At 34.0% G+C, this 25,170-nt stretch overlaps 1 protein-coding gene and 1 long non-coding RNA gene across 3 annotated transcripts; one reads left to right on the plus strand and one right to left on the minus strand.

Annotated features, from left to right (window-relative positions):
- Window positions 1-6,252: 6,252 nt before the first annotated feature.
- LOC139902147 (uncharacterized) lies at window positions 6,253-8,460 on the plus strand. The gene is made up of 3 exons (XM_071884799.1): window positions 6,253-6,882; window positions 7,559-8,263; window positions 8,371-8,460. The coding sequence occupies exons 1-3, from the start codon at window positions 6,253-6,255 to the stop codon at window positions 8,458-8,460; spliced, it is 1,425 nt and encodes a 474-aa protein (XP_071740900.1).
- Window positions 8,461-23,113: 14,653 nt separating this feature from the next.
- LOC139898716 (uncharacterized) lies at window positions 23,114-24,786 on the minus strand. 2 transcript variants are annotated; one of them, XR_011777116.1, is made up of 4 exons: window positions 24,244-24,786; window positions 23,991-24,048; window positions 23,389-23,845; window positions 23,114-23,304 (listed from the first exon to the last, which is right to left on the minus strand). It is a non-coding gene; the product is annotated as an uncharacterized lncRNA (long non-coding RNA). The 2 variants fall into 2 exon arrangements; XR_011777117.1 differs by having other exon boundaries at window positions 23,389-23,554; window positions 23,991-24,127.
- Window positions 24,787-25,170: the final 384 nt, after the last annotated feature.

Consider the following 25,170-nt stretch of genomic DNA (forward strand, 5'->3'; position numbering starts at 1 on the left):
ACATATAAAGTTCATCGGGGTTGGAATCAGATTTCTCTATTTTTATGCCCTTTCCCTTATTGTTCTCTTTTTCCTTTTTAAATTCAGTTGGGGTAATTTCTATAACATCATCGGAATCCTCGTCGGGATCCGATTCATCAGAGAATTGGTAATCCTCCCAATATTTTGCTTCCTTGGCGGAAACACCGTTGACCATAATTAACCTTGGTTGGTTGGTTGGGGATTTTTTTTTACTTAACCGTTTTATTATTTCCCCCACCGGTTCTATTTCTTCTTCCGGTTCCTCCTCCTCCGGTTCCAATTCTTCTTCCGGTTTCGATTCTTCTTCCGGTTCCTCTTCGGGAACTTGTGAATCAGTCCACGAATCATTCCAATTTATATTTAACTCTTCATTATTATTAGGTGAGTCAATGTGACTTGTTCTAGAGGTAGAAATCTATCACATAATATCAAACGCGTTAAGAGATTAATATATCACATAATATTCACATGTTAAAAATATATAGTTTCCAACAAAATTTGTTAAGCAATCATTTTTCAAGTAAACACGGTCGAAGTCCAGACTCACTAATGCATCCTAATAAACTCGATAAGACACACTAATGAAAAATTCTGGTTCTCTAAGACCAATGCTCTGATACCAACTGAAATGTCCCGTTCTTATTGATTAAAAACGTTCCATATTAATTGATTTCGTTGCGAGGTTTTGACCTCTATATGAGACGTTTTTCAAAGACTGCATGCATTTTTAAAACAAACCATAACCTTTATTTCATAAATAAAGGTTTAAAAAGCTTTACGTAGATTATCAAATAATGATAATCTAAAATATCCTGTTTACACACGACCATTACATAATGGTTTACAATACAAATATGTTACATCGAAATCAGTTTCTTGAATGCAGTTTTTACACAGTATCATACAAACATGGACTCCAAATCTTGTCCTTATTTAATTATGCAACAGCGGAAGCTCTTAGTATTCACCTGAGAATAAACATGCTTTAAAGGTCAACAAAAATGTTAGTGAGTTATAGGTTTAACCTATATATATCAAATCGTAACAATAGACCACAAGATTTCATATTTCAATATACATCCCATACATAGAGATAAAAATCATTCATATGGTGAACACCTGGTAACCGACATTAACAAGATGCATATATAAGAATACCCCCATCATTTCGGGACACCCTTCGGATATGATATAAATAATGAAGTACTAAAGCATCCGGTACTTTGGATGGGGTTTGTTAGGCCCAATAGATCTATCTTTAGGATTCGCGTCAATTAGGGTGTCTGTTCCCTAATTCTTAGATTACCAGACTTAATAAAAAGGGGCATATTTGATTTCGATAATTCAACCATAGAATGTAGTTTCACGTACTTGTGTCTATTTTGTAAATCATTTATAAAACCTGCATGTATTCTCATCCCAAAAATATTAGATTTTAAAAGTGGGACTAAAACTCACTTTCACAGATTTTTACTTCGTCGGGAAGTAAGACTTGGCCACTGGTTGATTCACGAACCTATAACAATATATACATATATATCAAAGTATGTTCAAAATATATTTACAATACTTTTAATACATTTTGATGTTTTAAGTTTATTAAGTCAGCTGTCCTCGTTAGTAACCTACAACTAGTTGTCCACAGTTAGATGTACAGAAATAAATCGATAAATATTATCTTGAATCAATCCATGATCCAGTGTATACGTATCTCAGTATTGATCACAACTCAAACTATATATATATTTTGGAATCAACCTCAACCCTGTATAGCTAACTCCAACATTCACATATAGAGTGTCTATGGTTGTTCCGCAATATATATAGATGGGTCGACATGATAGGTCGAAACATTGTATACGTGTCTATGGTATCTCAAGATTACATAATATACAATATAAGTTGATTATGTTATGGTTGGAATAGATTTATTACTAACTTTCACGTAGGTAAAATGAGTAGTTTTTATCAATCTTGTTTTACTCGCAATTTCTTCGTTTCTAATCCATTTTAAGTGATTCTAGTGGCCACGGTTTCGTATTGAACTTAACTTTATGAATCTAAATAGAAAAAGTATAAGTTTATAGTCGGAAATACAAGTTACAAGTCATTTTTAAAAAAGGTAGTCATTTCCGTCGAAAGAACGACATCTTGATGACCATTTTGAAAAACATACTTTCACTTTGAGTTTAACCATGATTTTTGGATATAGTTTCATGTTCATAAGAAAAATCATTTTTCCATAAGTATAGCTTTTAAATCAAAGTTCTTCTTAGCTTTTAATTATCCCAACCAAAACAGCCCCCGGTTTTACTACGACGGCGTATATCCAGTTTTATGGTGTTTATCGTGTTTCTGGGTTTTAAATCATTAAGTTAGCATATCATATAGATATAGAACATTTGTTTAGTTGATTTTAAAAGTCTAGTTAGAAGGATTAACTTTATTTGCGAACAAGTTTAGAATTAACTAAACTATGTTCTAGTGATTACAAGTTTATAACGTTGAATAAGACAGCTTTTTATGTATGAATTGAATGATGTTATGAACATCATTACTACCTCAAGTTCCTTGGATAAACCTACTGTAAATGATAAAAATGGATCTAGCTTCAAAGGATCCTTGGATGGCTTGAAAGTTCTTGAAGCAGAATCATGACACGAAAACAATTTCAAGTAAGATTTCCACTCGAAATAAGATTGTTATAGTTATAGAAATTGAATTAAAGTTTGAATATGAGTATTACCTTATATTAGAAAGATATCTTACTGTAAATAAGAAAGATTTCTTGAGGTTGGATGATCACTCTACAAGATTGGAAGTAAGCTAGCAAACTTGGAAGTATTCTTGATTTTATGAAACTAGAACTTGTAGAATTTATGAAGAACACTTAGAACTTGAAGATAGAACTTGAGAGAGATCAATTAGATGAAAAAAATTGAAGAATGAAAGTGTTTGTAGGTGTTTTTGGTCGTTGGTGTATGGATTAGATATAAAGGATATGTAATTTTGTTTTCATGTAAATAAGTCATGAATGATTACTCATATTTTTGTAATTTTATGAGATATTTCATGCTAGTTGCCAAATGATGGTTCCCACATGTGTTAGGTGACTCACATGGGCTGCTAAGAGCTGATCGTTGGAGTGTATATACCAATAGTACATACATCTAAAAGCTGTGTATTGTACGAGTACGAATACGGGTGCATACGAGTAGAATTGTTGATGAAACTGAACGAGGATGTAATTGTAAGCATTTTTGTTAAGTAGAAGTATTTTGATAAGTGTATTGAAGTCTTTCAAAAGTGTATGAATACATATTAAAACACTACATGTATATGCATTTTAACTAAGTCGTTAAGTCATCGTTAGTCGTTACATGTAAGTGTTGTTTTGAAACCTTTAGGTTAACGATCTTGTTAAATGTTGTTAATCCAATGTTTATAATATCAAATGAGATTTTAAATTATTATATTATCATGATATTATGATGTACGAATATCTCTTAATATGATATATATACATTAAATGTCGTTACAACGATAATCGTTACATATATGTCTCGTTTCAAAATCATTAAGTTAGTAGTCTTGTTTTTACATATGTAGTTCATTATTAATATACTTAATGATATGTTTACTTATCATAATATCATGTTAACTATATATATAACCATATATATGTCATCATATAGTTTTTACAAGTTTTAACGTTCGTGAATTACCGGTTAACTTGGGTGGTCAATTGTCTATATGAAACCTATTTCAATTAATCAAGTCTTAAAAAGTTTGATTGCTTAATATGTTGGAAACACTTAATCATGTAAATAACAATTTCATTTAATATATATATATAAACATAGAAAAGTTCGAGTCACTACATTATAAATAATTTTGAAAGGACATAACTCCCTTAAATATTTTTTCAAATTACCCTCATCCCTTAAAAACTCGGGTAGTACTATATATATATATATATATATATATATATATATATATATATATATATATATATATATATATATATATATAGGGGCAGTATCAATGGGGAAGTAACTAATCGGGGGAGCGGGGGGAAGCAAAAAAAATTTTTATTTCGTTATTTTTGAAATTTTTTTTTCTGGCATCAAGATCACATGAAAATATGAACATTTAGAAGAGACACTTCGTGATGAATGTTATTATTTAGGCGGGAAAATGATCGACAAAAATAACATTCAAGATAATATTGTTCGTGAAGAATATGAACGTTTTTTTTCTTCATGTTTTGTGAAGTAAAATTTAGCCCGATTTAGAGTTTAGGGTTTAGGGTTTATTCCATAAACTCAAAACACCAAACCCTAAACCCTAAACCTTAAACCCTAAACTCTAAACCGTTCGTGTTAAAAACTCAATCTAAATCCTAAATCTAAACCCTAAATCTAAACCCTAAACCCTAAATTTCTAAACCCTAATATCTAAACCCTATAAACCCTAATATCTAAACCCCAATAGCTAAAACCTCAACATACGCTCGAAAAACACGATAATTGTTATATATTACTTCTACGAGCGTTTTCCCGCCAAAATAAAAACATTTATCACAAAGTGTCTCTACTAAATGTTCATATTTTCATCCCATCTATAATGTTCGTGAACAAAGTTTATTCAAAAAACGAAAAAAAGTTTTTGCTTCCCCCCGCTTCCCCCCGATTGGTTACTTCCCTCTTGATCCTACCACAAAGTGTCTCTACTAATTTTTTTTCTTCGTTTTTTGAAAAAACTTTGTTCACGAACATTATAGATTGGATGAAAATATGAACATTTAGTAAAGACACTTTGTGATAAATGTTTTTATTTTGGCGAAAAAACGCTCGAAGAAGTAATATATATAACAATTATCGTGTTTTTCGAGCGTATGTTGAGGTTTTAGATATTAGGGTTTATAGGGTTTAGATATTAGGGTTTAGAAATTTAGGGTTTAGGGTTTAGATTTAGGGTTTAGATTTAGGATTTAGATTGAGCTTTTAACACGAACGGTTTAGAGTTTAGGGTTTAGGGTTTGGTGTTTTGGGTTTAAAAAAACACCAAAACCCTAAACCCTAAACTCTAAATCGGGCTAAATTTTACTTCTCAAAACATGGAAAAAAAAACGTTCACATTCTTCACGAACAATATTATCTTGAATGTTATTGTTGTCGATCGTTTTCCCGCCTAAATAATAACAATTATCACGAAGTATCTTTTCTAAATATTCATATTTTCGTGTGATCTTGATGCCGGAAAAAAAATTCAAAAAAACGAAAAAAAAATTTGCTTCCCGCTTCTCCCGATTGGTTACTTCTCCATTGATCCTGCCCTATATATATATATATATATATATATATATATATATATATATATATATATATATATATATATATATATATATATATATATATATATATATATATATATATTATTTATATAAAAGAGAATTTAAAAAACATGACATGTCATTAGCACCTTAATTGTAGCTAATTGTGACAAGTGTAAAATCCACATGTCTCTTTCATAATTATCCAAAAATTAAGGAGCTAAATAATATTTATTAATTTAATATTATTACTTAAATAGAATTAATTAATACTACTCCGTATATAAACTGAAACGAGTTTAAGCTTTAACCACATTCCTTTTATAAAGCTTGAAAAAGTAAAAAATGCTTGGAAAAAACAAAATCAACTTCATTTCAAACGATTGGTTCTGAAAATGAACATTAAGCGTCGTAAAATAATTGATTCATTTGAAACAGTTTTTTGAGTAGCCGTACAAATGCACGGACTCAAAACATAGTATTTAGTATATATAGGTATTTAATTTGACAGATGTATCACATTCTCTTTCCAGCTCAAAAGTTAAAATCGCTTGAAATACAATCCTTTAATTTGAAGCCAACTAGGGTACGTAGTCATTGGGATTCGCATGCAGTTAGTACATGGTTACCAAGAAGTCGCCTGCAAGTTTCAACGTATCAAAAGAAACCATAGAATTTAATACTAACAGTCATCACCTATAAAAGCGATAAATTACGTAGTAGTAATTAATACATTAATTACATGCTTTTTCATCTACTTGAAATAGTTGAATTGAATTCATTCAAACAGTTAAATAGCAATCTTTGAGTCTTGTACTAAACACATCATTCTAAAATCTCCGTAAAAGTATCACATACATCTCTCTTGTTTCAATTTCAAAATCATCGCTTCTACAATGTCAAATGAATCCAAAATATCAATAAAAGTAACAGTGGACAAACAGAAAAATAAAGTGGTGTATGCTGAAGCTGATCACACTTTTGTTGATGTTCTGTTCAGCTTCATGACATTGCCCTTGGCCTCAATTGTGCGACTGTTAAATAAACAATCCTATAAAAGAAATATGGAAGCATTTAAGAGCATAAACAATTTGTACCAAAGTTTAGTCAATCTTCCCGATTGTTTCTTCTTCAACGAAGAATGCAAGTATTCTATTTTGAATCCCAGAAGTCCATCTTACGATCTTTGCAGAAAGCTTAAAGTTAATATTGATGACACGGAGTCTAAAAAGTACTTTGTATGTCAAAGTTCGTATTGTATTCAATACAATACAAAGTTCAGTAATGTTTGTAATGCTAGGTGTGATACTTGTGGCGCAAAAATAAATCGAGAAATCCCTTTTAAGGATATTGATACTTGTGATGGAGGTGGTGTATTTGTTTCTGATGTTTCTACTTTTATTGTTACCGATGATCTTCGGGTTATGCCGTATACACCTGGTTGTTGCATTCAATTGCTCATAGATCTTGAAGTTACCGATTCAAGTCATATAGAGGAGAAAACAGTTGATCTTGGTTATCAACAGGTAACATATATTGATTTATTCCATTCATACATATGTTTTTAACTTTTCTAATACATCTAAACTAGCAAAATGGGCCCGCGCGATGCTGCGGGGCTTCTGGGTTGCGCATTCATAGTTAACGGAGCGTTATGTATTTACAGAATAGATAGTACCTAGGTGTGTGTATGTATTAAATATATCCGAGATATTTAGCGTTTTTTTTAGAAGTGTCCGTTTCGCGTATAGTTAGTCCCGTTGTGTTCGAAAAAATTTAACGCGAGACGAGCGGAAAGATATGTCCCGTTAAAAATATGGGTGAAGTTTAATTAAGATTTTTAATTAAAATATTAAGTTTCATGTTTAACCCCTGAAAGAGGGGTTGGATTTGAAAGTTGGGAAAAAGCTGAGGGGCTATTTGGTTTTTTTCTCCTCCTTTTCCACTATTGTGGTTTTGGCATTTTTTGTGGGGGGTTGGGGTCAAAACGAACAAAACCCGTATGGGGTTTATGTTTAACCCCTGAAAGAGGGGTTGGATTTGAAAGTTGGGAAAAAGCTGAGGGGCTGTTTGATTTTTTTCTCCTCCTTTTCCACTATTGTCGTTTTGGCATTTTTTGTGGGGGGTTGGGGTCAAAACGAACAAAACCCGTATGGGGTTTAGTATATAAGGTAAATAAATGTTTCTTATTGTTTATTTTAGATTATCGATCTTCTTGGATTGTCATTGTCATGCAATTCTCCGCTAACGTATCTAGTTTTATATCCGTCTCGAGATCTAATTATATCTCAACATGGTATCTTTGATCATTGTACATCGTTCGATGAAATAGAAGAACCTAAATTGTTCTTGCATGTTTTTTTGCAAAAGTCAACCAAAAAGTTTTTATTTGGAGAAGCAGAAGGAGATTTTGTTGATTTTATTTCTGGCTTCTTTGCTATCTCCTTAGGAACTGTAATCGGTCAACTAATGAGTGGTAACTCTTCTCTAGTCTGTATGGACAATCTTTATAAAAGCATATCGGATATCAATGTGACATATTTTAGGGCAATATATATGAAGGATATCTTACTAAAAACTCATTTCGGACAGCAATATTCTACAAAAAATCAGTTTTTTCTTTTATCTTGCAGTGAATTTCCTAGAATTCGTTTAGATAAAAATAGCAGTGACAATGATAAGGTAAATTCCGATTCGTTCTTGTCATATTCATTCCCGGGTCTGACTATGGATCTAAACGATCCAAGAGTTGGCAAAGAATTGTTAAAGTGTAGTGGGATGTTCATGTTAACGGATGACTTGGTCATAACCTCATCCTCAACTATTTCACCTATGAACATATTAAGCAAGTGTAATGTTCCTCTTAAGGACATTGAGAGACACAAGGTTAGCATTGGCTTGAAAGAGGTATGACATAAACCATGAGTTTATTTTTCGTTTGATGTATAACTACATGATCATGCTTACGTACATGATAACGATTTTGTTTATTAATGGTATCTTTTTGTTTGCAGGGAATAAGAATGCTTAAAGCTTCAATGATATCTTCTACTTTGAGTAAAGGGCTTGAGCATCAACTGAAGATTTTAAAGCTAAGCACTTGATGTACTTTTTTTTTAAATCCCTGATGTTCTATTTTAGTTTAATCATGTCCTTTTTTTTTTGAATGAACTTTCTGCTTTCGGTTCTTGCTCCAAATGCATCAAACAATTTGATTCTTAAATGGTTTTTTTTTTTTTTTTTAAATTATAATTCAGTAAAATTGAACTTTGCTAACGTAGAATTTCTAATATGAATTGCAACATGTACGTTTCTGCAAGTCTGGTTTGAGTTAATTAAGGCCATTCTTCTAGGTTTTCTCCCTATCAAATTCTCGGGGGCAATCAATCAAGTAGTTTATAATTAATCAACTCAAATTGTTCTATTTTATTGAAGTCATACTTGTACTAAAATTGACCAGCTCATTTCATTCAAAATCGACCTATCAAAATGTTGACATGTTTGACCCAAATCAATCAACTTATTCACCAAATTGCCACCCAAATTAAACATACGGTGATAAAAAAGGTAGGATATTATAATTATTTTTGCTTGGCCCATATTTTTTCTTTGATATTATTTGCCAGTCGATCGATAATGGTATAATTAAGTGATGCATATTTATTGCATGGTCGTGGATGAATAAATTACAAATGTTTTTTTTATTGTACACCTAGTTGCTAGTTGATGTATGCACATGAAAGTGGCCAGTTACAGAAGCATATGTGACTGGTAATGTTCAAAGGCTCATTCGTATGAATGAGGCTCATTAGAAAGGGTGAAGTAACCAATCGGGGGAAGCGGGGGGAATCAAATTTTATTTTTTATTTTCGTTTTTTGAAAAAACTTTGTTCACGAATATTATAGATTGGATGAAAATATGAACATTTAATAAAAACACTTTATGATAAATGTTTTTATTTTGGCGAGAAAACGCTCGAAGAAGTAATATATAACAATTATCGTGTTTTTCGAGCGTATGTTAGGGTTTAGATATTAGGGTTTAGATATTAGGGTTTAGAAATTTAGGGTTTAGGGTTTAGATTTAGGATTTAGATTGAGTTTTTAACACGAACGGTTTAGAGTTTAGGGTTTAGGGTTTAAGGTTTGGGGTTTTGGGTTTAGGGACTAAACCCAAAACACCAAACCTTAAACCCTAAACCCTAAATCGGGCTAAATTTTACTTCACAAAACATGAAAAAAAGCGTTAACATTTTTCACGATCAATATTATCTTGAATGTTATTTTTGTCAATCGTTTTCCCACCTAAATAATAATATTCCCCCCACTTGGTTACTTCTCCATTGATCCTGCCCATATATATATATATATATATATATATATATATATATATATATATATATATATATATATATATATATATATATATATATATATATATATATATAGTAGAGGGATCAAATGAGAACATTTTAGGAATGAGAACCCTGAGAACTAGGTATTCGAGCAAAAAAAATTAGGCGGCCGAACAAAAAATTGCCATAGTCGAGCAATTTTTATTTTTAGGGTTTAGATGCATTGTTTGCTTTTATGTAGAACATGATGTAGAACAGCATGTAGAACATGCTGTTCTACACTTGTTCTACATCAATTTCATCAAATTAAGTTAGGGTTTAGATTTAGGGTTTAGATTTTAGGATTTAGGGTTTAGATTTTAGGGTTTAGGATTTAGATTTAGGGTTTAGAATGAGTTTTTTACACGAAAGGTTTAGAGTTTAGGGTTTAGGGTTTAGGGTTGAGGGTTTATGGAGTAAACCCGAAAACCCTAAACCCTAAACTCTAAATCGGGCTAAATTAAAAAAAAAAAATGTTGATTTTTGAAAAAAAAAAAAAAAAAAACAGGTGAAAGTGTGTAGAACAAAAATGTAGAACCAAATTTGATTTTGTGCTTGTAGAATATGGTGATATTCGAACAAAAACACTAGAGCCCAACAAAAATAGATGAATTCGAGCAATTTTTGACTAATTCGAACATGTTCTACAATTTGTTGTTCTACAATTATTTGTTCTACAAAATAAAGATGCAGCTCAAATTTGTTCTAATACAACAAAATTGTTCGTCCTTGTTCAACAAAATTGTTCGGCCGTACTTTTTTCCTCGACTATGAGTTCTCAGGTTCTCACAAGATTGGAGTTCTCAGGGGATTCCTTCCCTATATATATATATATATATATATATATATATATATATATATATATATATATATATATATATATATATATATATATATGGTCATAATCAAGAGGGAAGCACTTTTATGGGAGAAGGGGGAAGCAATTTTTTTTTTCCGTTTTTTGAAAAAACTTTGTTCACAAACATTATAGATTAGATGAAAATATGAACATTTAAAAAAGACATTTAGTGATGAATGTCATTATTTTGGCGAGAAAACGCTCGAAGAAAAAAATAAAAATATTCAATGCAATGAATGTTTTGCTGCTGAGTTTATTTGTATCATTTTGTTTTCATCTTGTGTGAAGTGTTTTTTTCGAATTTAGCCCGATTTAGAGTTTAGGGTTTAGGATTTAGGGTTGAGGGTTTACGACCCGTAAACCCTCAACCCTAAACCCTAAACCCTAAACTCTAAACCGTTCGTGTTAAAATATTCAATCTAAACCCTAATTTCTAAACCCTAAACCCTAATTTCTAAACCCAAAAGCCTAATTTCTAAACCCTAATAGCTAAACCCTAATTTATAAGCCCATAATTTCTAAACCCTAATTTCTAACCCCTAAAAAAAAAACTCAGCAGCAAAACATTCAATGCATTGAATGTTTCTATTTTTTTCTTCGAGCGCTTTCCCGCCAAAATAATGACATTCATCACAAAGTGTTTTTTTTAAATGTTCATATTTTCATCTAATCTATAATGTTCGCGAACAAAGTTTTTTTAAAAAACAAAAAAAAAATTACTTCCCCCCACTTCCCCCCAAAAAAGTGCTTCCCTCTTGATTAAATATATATATATATATATATATATATATATATATATATATATATATATATATATATATATATATATATATATATATATATATATATATATATGAATCAAATGCGAACTATTTTTAATTGAGCACTGTGAGAACTATATAGTCGAACAATTTGATGACACATGTGAACAAAATTGAGTCTGTTCGAACCAAAAAATAAAAAAATGTGCGGGCAGCATGAAGAGAATTGGGCAAGTCCTAAAATCATTTATAACCCTCCTTCTCTAATAGCACCTCCAAATTAGGGCTTTTTAATTTGGGGCTTTTCAATTTGGCCTGATGTATATTCTCTCGGTTGCAACTCAATTATTACAGGAGCTTTGAAGGTTTATTTTTCTTCTTTTTTCTCTACCCACATGAACAATATCTAGTGAATCAGTTTGACTTTGAGTTGAAGGAATGACATTTTTGAAAGATACCCCATAAAGAAAAGGTATACTTTAAGGTTGAATAGTGATAAAAAGAGCTAAAGAAAGTTCCAAGTTTTTTTTTTAAATTCATCTATATTTGAAAGAAATTAGTGGAAATAAACAAATTTACAAATTCAGTGAAGTCTAGCTTCAAATATGTAGAAGATGAGTCTGCTATTACTGTAAAAGTTGTTGTTAGTAAGGGTGTTCACAAAATCGCCAAACCTTGAAAACCGACCGGACCGTATCGATTTAGTTGGTTCGGTCCGGTTTTAAATATTGGTGTAACATCCCGCGTTTTTCCGTTAAATTTATTTTAACACCGTCTTTTTTTTTAAATAATATCTTTCGTCATTTAATTTGGCATCTTTCGTTAACTAACGTTCATAATATCCTCGTTATTTAATTATAACGTCACCCGTTTACTCGAGCGTTTTAAATATTCGTTTGGTTATTTCCCACACCCGCTTTGAAACTAGAGGGACCAAACTTGCAAAGAGGCCAAAGATTTGACTAGGTCAACTAGTCAAACCTTCAACCTCCTCCTCTCATTCATCTCTCTCTTTCTCCTTTTGATACTTCCAAATCCTCTCAACTTTCTAACATAAATTCATCATCTAAATCCGGATTAGGGAGCTAGCAACCAAATAAATTACATATTCTTGATCCTCTCATCATCCTCTTCGATTTGATGCTAACTACTTCGATTTTGGGTAACATTTCTAAAACACTAGATTTCTTTAAATTTGTGTTCTTGACTTAAAAGTGTGTTAATTAGTGTCTATGGCTCATTGTGATGTCGTGTATGTAATTTGTATGCTCGATTTGTTGTTTTTGGTGTAACTAGCTTGAATATGAAAATTGCTTGCTTAATCTTTGATTTTGGATGATTAAAAGTTGTTTAATTGTTAAAGTTCATGTATTAAATGTGTTACTAGCATCATTAGCTTCAAATTGATGTGTAGGTTGATTAAGAAAACTTCAAAAACATGATTATTGATTTTGAGATGTTTGACTAGGGTTTGATAGTTCTTGACATGAATTTTTGGATGCTTAAATGTCATGGAATGTTAATTGTTAGTGTCTAGTAGTAATGTATGCTTCATTACCTTCAAAATGGCATATCATATGTGTGAATTGGTTTCCCGAAACTCAAAATGCAATTGATGAACTTGAAACTTTGAAAATGGACTTTTATTGTTCGCTTGATGAGATTTCGGCTATTGTAAATGATGTTATTGTTGTACCATAAGTGCTTAGTTGTATTCCTCGTCAAAATACCTTTCCAACGATATATGATAGGCATTATAAGTGTTTGCGGGTCAAGAGTTGGGTTGGAAAAGGTTTTGGTTCGTGCATACTTTGAAAAACTGACCAGAATTCTCTGCCCAGATGGTGGCGCGGCGCGCCCCATCCCCGCGCGGCGCGCGGATTGGCCTGGTCAGATTCTGACCTCTTTGTCCCATTTCACGTGAAATGTTTGACTAGCTACCGACCTCCGATTCACATGAAACTTGTTCTAATATACTTGTATATGAATAATTAGCATAGAAAAATAGTCCGGGACCCGACCCGAACATGTTGACTTTTTCGTTGACTTTGACCCGACCAAGTTTGACTTTTTTTCAAACTTAACCAATTAATTATGCAATCTTTCTAACATGATTCTATACTTGTATCTTGCATGAAACTTGACAATTTTCTTCACATGCTACATAATCGAGTCGTGTCGAGCCATAGGACTAATTGAACAACTTTGACCCTTCGTGACTATCGTTATTGATACAACCTACTTGTTTAGGTCGAGATTAGCTTTGTCTTTGCACGCGTTTACTCGTTGAAGTACTTTATTAACTCTTGCGCTCAAGGTGAGATCATAGTCCCACTTTTACTCTTTTTGAACTTATATTTGGGATGAGAAAACATAAACGATTCTTTTGAATTAAGTGAACACAAGAACGGGAAAACAAACATTCTACATACGAGTTTAGAACAAAAATCCTCAATTCGATTATCATTAGTTACACTTGACGGGTGTAAGCGGGAGCTTATGTTATATGGCCATATGGGTTGACAACCCTCATCTTTGACGGTTCGCTACCGTCTACGGATGAAATATATTTTCGAGAATCAGTGTTTGTTCTAGCACTATGGATGGGGTATACAATGGATGGAATGTTAAGCTTTGATAATTGGGTGCTCGTGAATATTAACTTTTAGAATGTATTACTATTATTTCAACTTTGCAAACCTTGTGGTTCGACTTACTTACTTTTACTCACTTACTTACTTAAACCTATGATTTCACCAACATTTTCGTTGACAGATTTCTATGTTTTTCTCAGGTCTTGCACGATATGTGATACATGCTTTCGCTCATTATTTGATACTTGCATTGGATATCGAGTATACATGCATTTCATGGAGCGTCTTATGACTTTACTTTAAACCGTGTCGCCTAGATTTCATTTGTACTTATAACCTTGTAACTTAACTTTTGGTTGAACAATTCTTTTAAACTTTGGAAACAATCTTTATGTTGAAATGAAGGCGACATATTTTGGTCAAACGTTGTCATAAAGACTTATGACCAGGTAATGGGACCCATGTAGACGACGCCGTCACTTGACGATTTGTCGGGGTCGCTACAAGTGGTATCAGAGCCTTGGTTGTAGGGATTTAGAGTTCATTTGTGTCCACCCTGAGTCATAGGGTACATAGGTGAATCTAGACTACAACCGGCATATAGACTGAAGTAGGAATTACTTGACTATTTGTGCATTTATACTCGAAGTCTTCTATCATATCTAACTCGTATTCGATCTTGATCTTACGTTGATAAATTTTGTTGACGCGCCACCTTGACTTTATGAAGTAATGTTAAATGCACATGAGAATCAGGGTAATATAATTTCCGGGATTATATTACGGTGATTCACATGGACGTTCCGACATTATGACATAAAGAATTTAAGGCGAGTCAAGGAAAAATTTTCTCTCTATCCTTATTCCATATCACAGTTAGTATTGTTAAGAATACTAATCAACGATATTCTTGTGTCATGAAGGAACAATGGCTCACCAAGGTCAACACAATACCCCTCTCGAAACTCTAGAACAAGCTCTTCAACGAATGATAACCACCGCCGTGGGTACGGCCGTGGCCGATCACTTTTCCAACAACACCAATCGTGGAGCCGGTAATTCAAGCGAAGGTTGCTCCTACAAGAACTTCATGAAGTACAACCCTCCCACCTTCGATGGAACCGGAGGACCGGTTGTTCTCACCCGATGGTTTGAACAAATGGAGACCGTTTTTAACACAAGCGGTTGTCGAGACCAAGATAAGGTCAAGTTTTCCACCCTCACTTTCACTGGCATTGCTCTTTCGTGGTGGAACAAGTACGTACAATCGGTGGGTATCGATGAAGCCCACACACTCTCATGGACCGAATTAAGAGAAAGAATGATCACCGAATATTTTCTGCGCGACGAGACTCGAAGGCTCGAACAGGGTCTAAGGAATTTAAAAACGGTCGGGAACGACCTCGAAACTTATAATCAACGGTTCACCGAACTAGTCTCAATGTGTCCAAATCTCATGACTCCCGAATCCCTAAGAGTCGAACTTTACATGGATGGCCTCCCTAAGAGCATTCAACACGGGGTAATGGCATCCCAACCCACTAACATACAAGAGGCTTTAACCAAGGCCCGCCAAACTTTAGAAACGGCGAATGAAATGGAAGCACCGGCACCAATGGTCGAGAACCACCCGAGTAACAACAAAAGAAAATGGGAAGCCTCCCAATCAAGCAACCGCAACAATAACAACTTCACCAAAGAGCCCTTTTTCCCCGGCGACAAGAAAGGGTATGCCGGAAAACTACCTTTTTGTAACGAATGCCACAAGCATCACTTTGAAGGATGTGGCAGGTTTCGCCACCGGCGCCAAGGAAGTGGTCACATCGACAAACATTGTGGAAGTGCCACCCCCGTCCCTCGAAAGGGACCCAACACACAAAAGTCGGTCACTTGCTACGCATGTGGCCAAACGGGTCATTTTAGGAATGAATGCCCAAATAAGAAAATCAACCCCAACGCACGCCGTTAAACTTTCAACATCAACGCCTAGGATGCCGGAGACGACGATAGACTAGTCACGGGTATGTTTCTTCTCGAAATTCTCACGTTTCATGTTTATTCGATTCGGTTACCGTTAGACGTTTTATAATCAAGGCTCTGACTCATACTCTTTGCACTTCACCTTTTTCCCCTAGACACTACTTAGGCAATTTAAGTGACCAACGGAAAATATTGTGTGCCTATAAATTTTATTGGAGGATATACGTTAAGACTTTTGACTTGACACCTATAGAATTAGGGAGCTCGGAACCTATTCATTAAAAAGAAAATGTTTTCCCCATCATCTTGTATAGATTATTGTGAACTGAGTAATTTTCGGTTGGAAACCGATACCCTCTCCCTCGCATCCATGACCTCATGATTACTTGCATGAATCCCGTGTGTATTCCAAAACGACCTCCGTTCCGGTTATCATCAATTGGGGGTTAAGGGAGACGATGTCTCCTAAGCCATCTTCCGAACTCGCAACGTTAGTTGTAAATCTCTCTTAGTACCGTCGATTTATTTAGGACTCCATCCGTATTCATGAACCTCCTAAACCACGTATGCAAACTTATCTAGACAAATCTGTTATCGTATTTATAGATGACATCTTAACTTATTCAACTAAGTCCAATTTTCTAGACTATGATGTTAATGGTCAAGGCATTACAATCAATCTCGAAATCAAGCCACATGTAATCAGGGAACTCTCCCAACTCAGACTTGTATTCGTAAAAATCTTAGATCTCACCGGTTCTTACCGAAAATTCATTTCTGACTTTTCTCGTGTTACACGACTTTAATCTCTCCGCGATCGAACCTTGAGCGTGATTCTTCACACCAACATTTCTAGCTAAATTCGTACAACACCAGATGGGACTCAAATATGGAAATATTTCTACTTGGACGCCGAAAGGCATACTCCCTCGACTAGAAATCAACGGAACGGAAATTCGTTATTTTGCACGAAGAATTCGAATACTAAATTGTGGATCCGATCAATATTCTCGTCATCACGTACCACACTACATACCTCTGTTATTTCACCGTTACCGTCTGATATTACTGAAAATTAAGATAACACACAATCCAACGATACTTCACTCTTCTTTGACTTAACGCCCTTGTGTTTCTGATAATCGGCCAACTATCATTCAACCCCGAACTATACAACTATGTGTACTATCTCGTTTCTCTTTCAGACTTCAACTTTTGACAACTAGAGGCCCGTTATGGCAACCTCGAGATGCAAGCTCATCCTATTCTAAGTCCTCATTTCACTCCTATCTTTATCGCTCGCATTTCCGTTTAAAGAAACTCCTTGTAACATTTCTCCATGGATAGAGAAATTCCTCATATTACATTAGTATTCACCACGAGGGTGAATAGTCCTAACGAACATTTTTTGAACCCTAACTGACTTGTTCAAACATATCTTAAGAGATTCTATTCCAACGCGGAGTATCTTTGTCAATTATCCCGTATCGAAATACTCGTTTCGCCTCTAGTTTTACAAGAAACCTTGGAGACCCGCTTAGACATGAGTACCGCGTACCACCCACAAACAGACGAACCAAACAAACGAACGATTTACGTCTTCGAAAGACATGTTTCAAACTTGCATGGTCGCTTTTAGTAGATCCCTCTTACAACAGTAGTTACCACTCGTGTGTTCACACGCACTTTCCGAAACCCTATATGACCGCTAATGTCATACCCCTATTCGTTGGACCAAAGCATGTGGCAAACAAAACACCGAATCTTAACTCATCCAAGAAACAACAATTGAGATAATCCAAGTCCGAGAAGGGCTCGAGACGACCCGTAGTCGCCCAAAAGAGTCATACCAAACTTAGATGAAAACCTCACAAATCCCAGTGTGTAACCGCGTAATATTGAGAAACCGCACCTTGGAAAGGTGTAATCCATTTTGGGAAATCGAGAAAGGCTATATCCGCAATATTGAACCTTTTGAAACCTTGGGGCGTATTGGAACCGCTTCCTATCGTTTAGAACTTCCGACTCAATTAAGTTTCCGTTTACCCTACATTTCGTGTAACAAACTTAGAAACGTGTCCTGCGGAACAGGAACGTGCAATCCTTCTAGATGCACCAACTATTGATGACAAACTCCTCCTCATAGGAAAAACCGGCTGAACTTGTGGATCGTAAAACCAAGCCTAATACAACGTAACACCCCGACTATCCGGATTCGTGGAATGTCCAAGAAAGTACCTTCAATCATTCGTAGAGTTACTACACTAGGTCTCGAGTAAGAGACATCGACTATTACTTCCAACTAAATTTCGGGACGAAATTTCTTTTGAGGTGTGGATAATGTAACATCCCGCGTTTTTCCGTTAAATTTATTTTAACACCGTCTTTTTTTTTAAATAATATCTTTCGTCATTTAATTTGGCATCTTTCGTTAACTAACATTCATAATATCCTCGTTATTTAATTATAACGTCACCCGTTTACTCGAGCGTTTTAAATATTCGTTTGGTTATTTCCCGCACCCGCTTTGAAACTAGAGGGACCAAACTTGCAAATAGGCCAAAGATTTGACTAGGTCAACTAGTCAAACCTTCAACCTCCTCCTCTCATTCATCTCTCTCTTTCTCCTTTTGATACTTCCAAATCCTCTCAACTTTCTAACATAAATTCATCATCTAAATCCGGATTAGGGAGCTAGCAACCAAATAAATTACATATTCTTGATCCTCTCATCATCCTCTTCGATTTGATGCTAACTACTTCGATTTTGGGTAACATTTCTAAAACACTAGATTTCTTTAAATTTGTGTTCTTGACTTAAAAGTGTGTTAATTAGTGTCTATGGCTCATTGTGATGTCGTGTATGTAATTTGTATGCTCGATTTGTTGTTTTTGGTGTAACTAGCTTGAATATGAAAATTGCTTGCTTAATCTTTGATTTTGGATGATTAAAAGTTGTTTAATTGTTAAAGTTCATGTATTAAATGTGTTACTAGCATCATTAGCTTCAAATTGATGTGTAGGTTGATTAAGAAAACTTCAAAAACATGATTATTGATTTTGAGATGTTTGACTAGGGTTTGATAGTTCTTGACATGAATTTTTGGATGCTTGAATGTCATGGAATGTTAATTGTTAGTGTCTAGTAGTAATGTATGCTTCATTACCTTCAAAACGGCATATCATATGTGTGAATTGGTTTCCCGAAACTCAAAATGCAATTGATGAACTTGAAACTTTGAAAATGGACTTTTATTGTTCGCTTGATGAGATTTCGGCTATTGTAAATGATGTTATTGTTGGACCATAAGTGCTTAGTTGTATTCCTCGTCAAAATACCTTTCCAACGATATATGATAGGCATTATAAGTGTTTGCGGGTCAAGAGTTGGGTTGGAAAAGGTTTTGGTTCGTGCATACTTTGAAAAACTGACCAGAATTCTCTGCCCAGATGGTGGCGCGGCGCGCCCCATCCCCGCGCGGCGCGCGGATTGGCCTGGTCAGATTCTGACCTCTTTGTCCCATTTCACGTGAAATGTTTGACTAGCTACCGACCTCCGATTCACATGAAACTTGTTCTAATATACTTGTATATGAATAATTAGCATAGAAAAATAGTCCGGGACCCGACCCGAACATGTTGACTTTTTCGTTGACTTTGACCCGACCAAGTTTGACTTTTTGTCAAACTTAACCAATTAATTATGCAATCTTTCTAACATGATTCTATACTTGTATCTTGCATGAAACTTGACAATTTTCTTCACATGCTACATAATCGAGTCGTGTCGAGCCATAGGACTAATTGAACAACTTTGACCCTTCGTGACTATCGTTATTGATACAACCTACTTGTTTAGGTCGAGATTAGCTTTGTCTTTGCACGCGTTTACTCGTTGAAGTACTTTATTAACTCTTGCGCTCAAGGTGAGATCATAGTCCCACTTTTACTCTTTTTGAACTTATATTTGGGATGAGAAAACATAAACGATTCTTTTGAATTAAGTGAACACAAGAACGGGAAAACAAACATTCTACATACGAGTTTAGAACAAAAATCCTCAATTCGATTATCATTAGTTACACTTGACGGGTGTAAGCGGGAACTTATGTTATATGGCCATATGGGTTGACAACCCTCATCTTTGACGGTTCGCTACCGTCTACGGATGAAATATATTTTCGAGAATCAGTGTTTGTTCTAGCACTATGGATGGGGTATACAATGGATGGAATGTTAAGCTTTGATAATTGGGTGCTCGTGAATATTAACTTTTAGAATGTATTACTATTATTTCAACTTTGCAAACCTTGTGGTTCGACTTACTTACTTTTACTCACTTACTTACTTAAACCTATGATTTCACCAACGTTTTCGTTGACAGATTTCTATGTTTTTCTCAGGTCTTGCACGATATGTGATACATGCTTCCGCTCATTATTTGATACTTGCATTGGATGTCGAGTATACATGCATTTCATGGAGCGTCTTATGACTTTACTTTAAACCGTGTCGCCTAGATTTCATTTGTACTTATAACCTTGTAACTTAACTTTTGGTTGAACAATTCTTTTAAACTTTGGAAACAATCTTTATGTTGAAATGAAGGCGAAATATTTTGGTCAAACGTTGTCATAAAGACTTATGACCAGGTAATGGGACCCATGTAGACGACGCCGTCACTTGACGATTTGTCGGGGTCGCTACAATTGGCGGCCGGTCGCCGGTTTGAAAATCTCCAAACCGTGAAACTCGGTTCGGTTTACGGTTTCGCTAGGCTACCGACCGGTTAAACCGGACCGGACCGGACTAACCAATAATACAGTGAATCCATGAATATAGAGTTATCAGTTTATGTTTTAATAAATTTACACATGCCTTATTTTATAACAACTACCAAGTATGGAATTAAAGCTATACGTAACTAATTATTTAGTCAGATGAGCCTACATTGCAAGAATGTAACAGGTTGCGTTTGTTATTTTGTTAATTTAGAAAAACACGGACTTAAGAATGGTTGTTGGGTCGATTTCAATAACAGGTGAAACGGGTCAAATAGGATGTGGCATGCTACTGTATTGTATTTTTCACTCACTGTCTATTAAATCTTCTAATATTGAGTGTTTGTTATGCTACTGTAATATGGATAACAAAGAAAGAAAAATAGAACTTAAAACTGTCAAACCGGACCGGACCAAACTGGACCAAACTGGGCAGTAAGACAACTTTCTTGGTCTAGTCTGGTTTCATATATGTTGAAACCGTGGATGCCGGTTTGGTTTGAGATTTAGTCGAAAACGGACCAAACCGGACCGCGAACACCCCTAGTTGTTAGTCAAAGTTACCAATTTTGTTATTTTCTTCGAGATGCATATCTATGCATCTATGTTTAGGTCGAACAAAAGAGGCACAATTTGAACAAACTGAGTGTTCCTAGAAATGGGTTGCATCTAAGTTTGAGATATGATGCATCTAACTACGAAAGATTGTGCTACTTCAAACACGCTCGACCTAATTAAGGTTGGTATGCATTTAATTAAGCTTTAAATCTTCAATTTTTGCACCTTCATCCTGATTCTACAATTCGAACAATTTTTTTTACCAAAATTTGAACTAAAAATTGAACTGTGTTCAAACAATTTTTACCAAGTTCGAACAAAAAATGCTCGGTTCGAACGAAAAATCATGTGCTCGAACAAAAAATGTTGATTTCGAACAAGAAATTACAATTAGAACAAATTTTGGTTTTGTAGAACCGAACAATTTTGTGTAGAACCGAACAAAAATGAAAATTCGAACAACCCCAAAATTGTTCGGCCGCGCCCTTTTTTGCTCGACTTCCCTTTATTTTGCTCGCCCGCCTGTTTTTTTTTTGCTCGCCCGCGTGTTTTTTGCTCTACTTCCCTTGTTTTTGCTCGCCCGCCACCTTTTTTGCTCGAATTTCAGTGTATTTGGAGTGTATTTTTGAGTTCCTAGAGTTCTCACACTAAAAAAGTTCTCACTATATCCTATATATATATATATATATATATATATATATATATATATATATATATATATATATATATATATATATATATATATATATATAGTAGAGGGATCAAATGAGAACTTTTTTGGTGTGAGAACCCTGAGAACTCAAAAATACACTGAAATTCGAGCAAAAATGGAAAATTCGAGAAAAAAACTCCATATTCGAGCAAAAAATAGGACACGAACGAGCAAAAAACATGATAGTCGAGCAAAAATGGAGAAAGTCGAACAAAAAAAAAGAAGGACGAACAAAAATTTGATATTTGAACAAAAATTGTGATATTCTAACAAAAATGTGTTCTACATTTTTGAAATTCGAACGCAAAAATGTAGAACACATAGGTAGTCGAACAAAAATTTTGATATTCTAACAAAAGCGTGTTCTACAATTTTTTTCGAATTTTTTTTTTGCTCGACTATGAAATTTTTGTTCGTCCGTGTTTTGTATTTTTGCTCGAATTCCCCATTTTTGCTCGAATTTAAGTGTATTTGGGTGTATTTTGGAGTTCTTAGAGTTCTCACACTAAAAAAGTTCTCACTGGATTCTCTCCATATATATATATAGGGCCAGGATCAATGGGGAAGTAACCAATCGGGGGGAAGCGGGGGGAAGCAAATTTTTTTTTTTTTTTTCGTTTTTTTTGAAATTTTTTTTTCCGGCATCAAGGTCACACGAAAATATGAACATTTAGAAGAGACACTTCGTGATGAATGTTATTATTTAAGCGGGAAAACGATCGACAAAAATAACATTCAAGATAATATTGTTCGTGAATAATATGAACGTTTTTTTTTCATGTTTTGTGAAGTAAAATTTAGCCCGATTTAGAGTTTAGGGTTTAGGGTTTGGTGTTTTGGGTTTAGGGTTTGGTGTTTTGGGTATATATATATATATATATATATATATATATATATATATATATATATATATATATATATATATATATATATATATATATATATATATATATATATATATATACTAGTAAGTCTTGTGGTTGTGCATACGCACATCCCAGTCCACAATAGTTAAAACATGGTAGTAAGCAACCTCGACCATTCCAGCCTATAACCTGTCTATGAGCAAATTTTACAAATGAAACTCATCACCATACTAATAATATAAACATGGCCCTGAAAAGAGATATATCACACATGATTCTGTTTTAGATATAAATCAACCAATAAGTTCCATGTTATAGGCTACGACAAATACGCTAATAGTTTGAAGAGTAACATAAAGCTTCTTCTTTATCATTTGGAGAAGTTCTGTTCATTTGTTTCAATATGTGCAGATCGCTAATATATGCTACCAATGGATAACATGCTACAAAATAGACGGAATGATAATTAGATTAGATTAATTAGGAAAGGAAGGAATATATATAAAAGATGTAAGCTGCATTATTACCTTCTTCTCAAAAAGGAAAAATATCTCACCCAGCTTCATTCCTGAAAGAACATTAACGTCTGTAAAGTAAATACTACAAAAAGTGTTTTACCTACATTTATACAAATTGATCGATGTGAACTTAATGGCTTTATACAGTCCTTCTTTCTCCTGCTCATTAAACCACCTATTTGAACATGCACAATTGTGTATTCTGTGAATAGATACGAAGTGAAACAAATGACAAGTATAATCCAATTTCTTTGATGAGACATATAGTAACTTAACTTATTAACTTATAAAAGTATAAAAAGAGCTTTTCATAATCGAGACCACTAAACAACAATAAATTAAAAAAAAGACTTCACAACTGGAATCAACAAAGGTGAGCATAATATCTCATCGTCGTATCTCTCATTTTTCCAAAGATATATACGTATATCTAACATTTTACCATTGGACTTGAGATTAAACACACCTACAAGATTTGTACAGAGGTAAAACATGAAAGAAAGAGGATGGAACTAACATATCGAGCAACAATCAAGCAATTGAAAGAATTAAAATTTATAAACAGTTAACCTAGATGTAATTATAATGGTCGAAAGTAATAGGAGTCTTACCGAGAAAGAAAAAACACAGCGAATATGAATCGGAAAGACACCCAATAGATAAGGAGTTCTGCAGGTGATCGAGTCAGCTGAAGTTAACAAGTGTCAGACTTCGAAGAACCTAATGCGTACATACAGATACCTACCAGCTAACAAAACGTATAAAAATAACTCAAACCTATTGCTAAAGTTTCACCAAAAAGATAGAAGAATTCAAACTTTAATCACAGTGGTTAGGATAAAAAATTATGAGTTGAGAACTTACATCAAACATGTTGAATGCAACTTGCCATTGGTAGAAAACCTCATCTGTAAACTCACCAATTCATCATCAACCATAAATCCTTCTTTGTAATATCCCTCCTAAAATTGTTTCTGTTTTCCTAATTTCCACTTCTCTTCAACACCCAGTTTCTAATTCCTAATGAGCATCATTTAATAAACAACATGTGATTTGTAACTAGTTGATATAAGCTAAACCAACCTGGGTTCTTGATTTGGGTAAAAGTTCAACATCAAAATCACTCGTTTGTATCTATCTAGGCAAACCCTCTATGAGCGATTCATTAGATCGATTAGAATCATGTATAAAAGCGTTAGAAAATAAAGTTTAAGAGAAAGCAAAATTCAACAAAACATGGACATTAACGAGAAAAACCCGATGTAATCTCACCTTCAAACGCAACTCCAATCGATCGATTATGAGAAGAAAAGAATCATGAAAAAAGGCCATATATACACAAATACAAATACACATAAAGTTTAGAGCTCAGTCACACAACCTTAAAACATAACATCGACATGTGGCTGATTGTGAACTCTGATGCGTAGAAACAACTGGTTGCTTGCTAAGAAGAAGAAAACGTGGCAATAAACAGGAGTAAAATTAAAAGGGAAGATAAGAGGATTTTTTTTTTTTTTTTAAATAGTAATTTTATTAATCAGACTTTCAAAAATAGAAACTGAATCAAAATCGTTTCGAAAATGGTAAAACCGAACTCCAAAGTTCGGTTTTGGTCAAACCCGAAGTTTGGAAGTTCGGTTTTGTTATTATATTCATTTGGTCCGTTGAATTGGTGACTGGATGGGCGACGTGGCAAAACCGAAGTTTGGAACTTCGGTTTTGCTTTAACTTCCAGCTACCGCATTTACTGTATTTTTATCCCCCATAAATACATATAATCCGTAAAAA

The sequence above is a fragment of the Rutidosis leptorrhynchoides genome, chromosome 3 (genome assembly GCF_046630445.1).
Source record: "Rutidosis leptorrhynchoides isolate AG116_Rl617_1_P2 chromosome 3, CSIRO_AGI_Rlap_v1, whole genome shotgun sequence".
In the NCBI taxonomy this organism is placed as follows: Eukaryota; Viridiplantae; Streptophyta; class Magnoliopsida; order Asterales; family Asteraceae; genus Rutidosis; species Rutidosis leptorrhynchoides.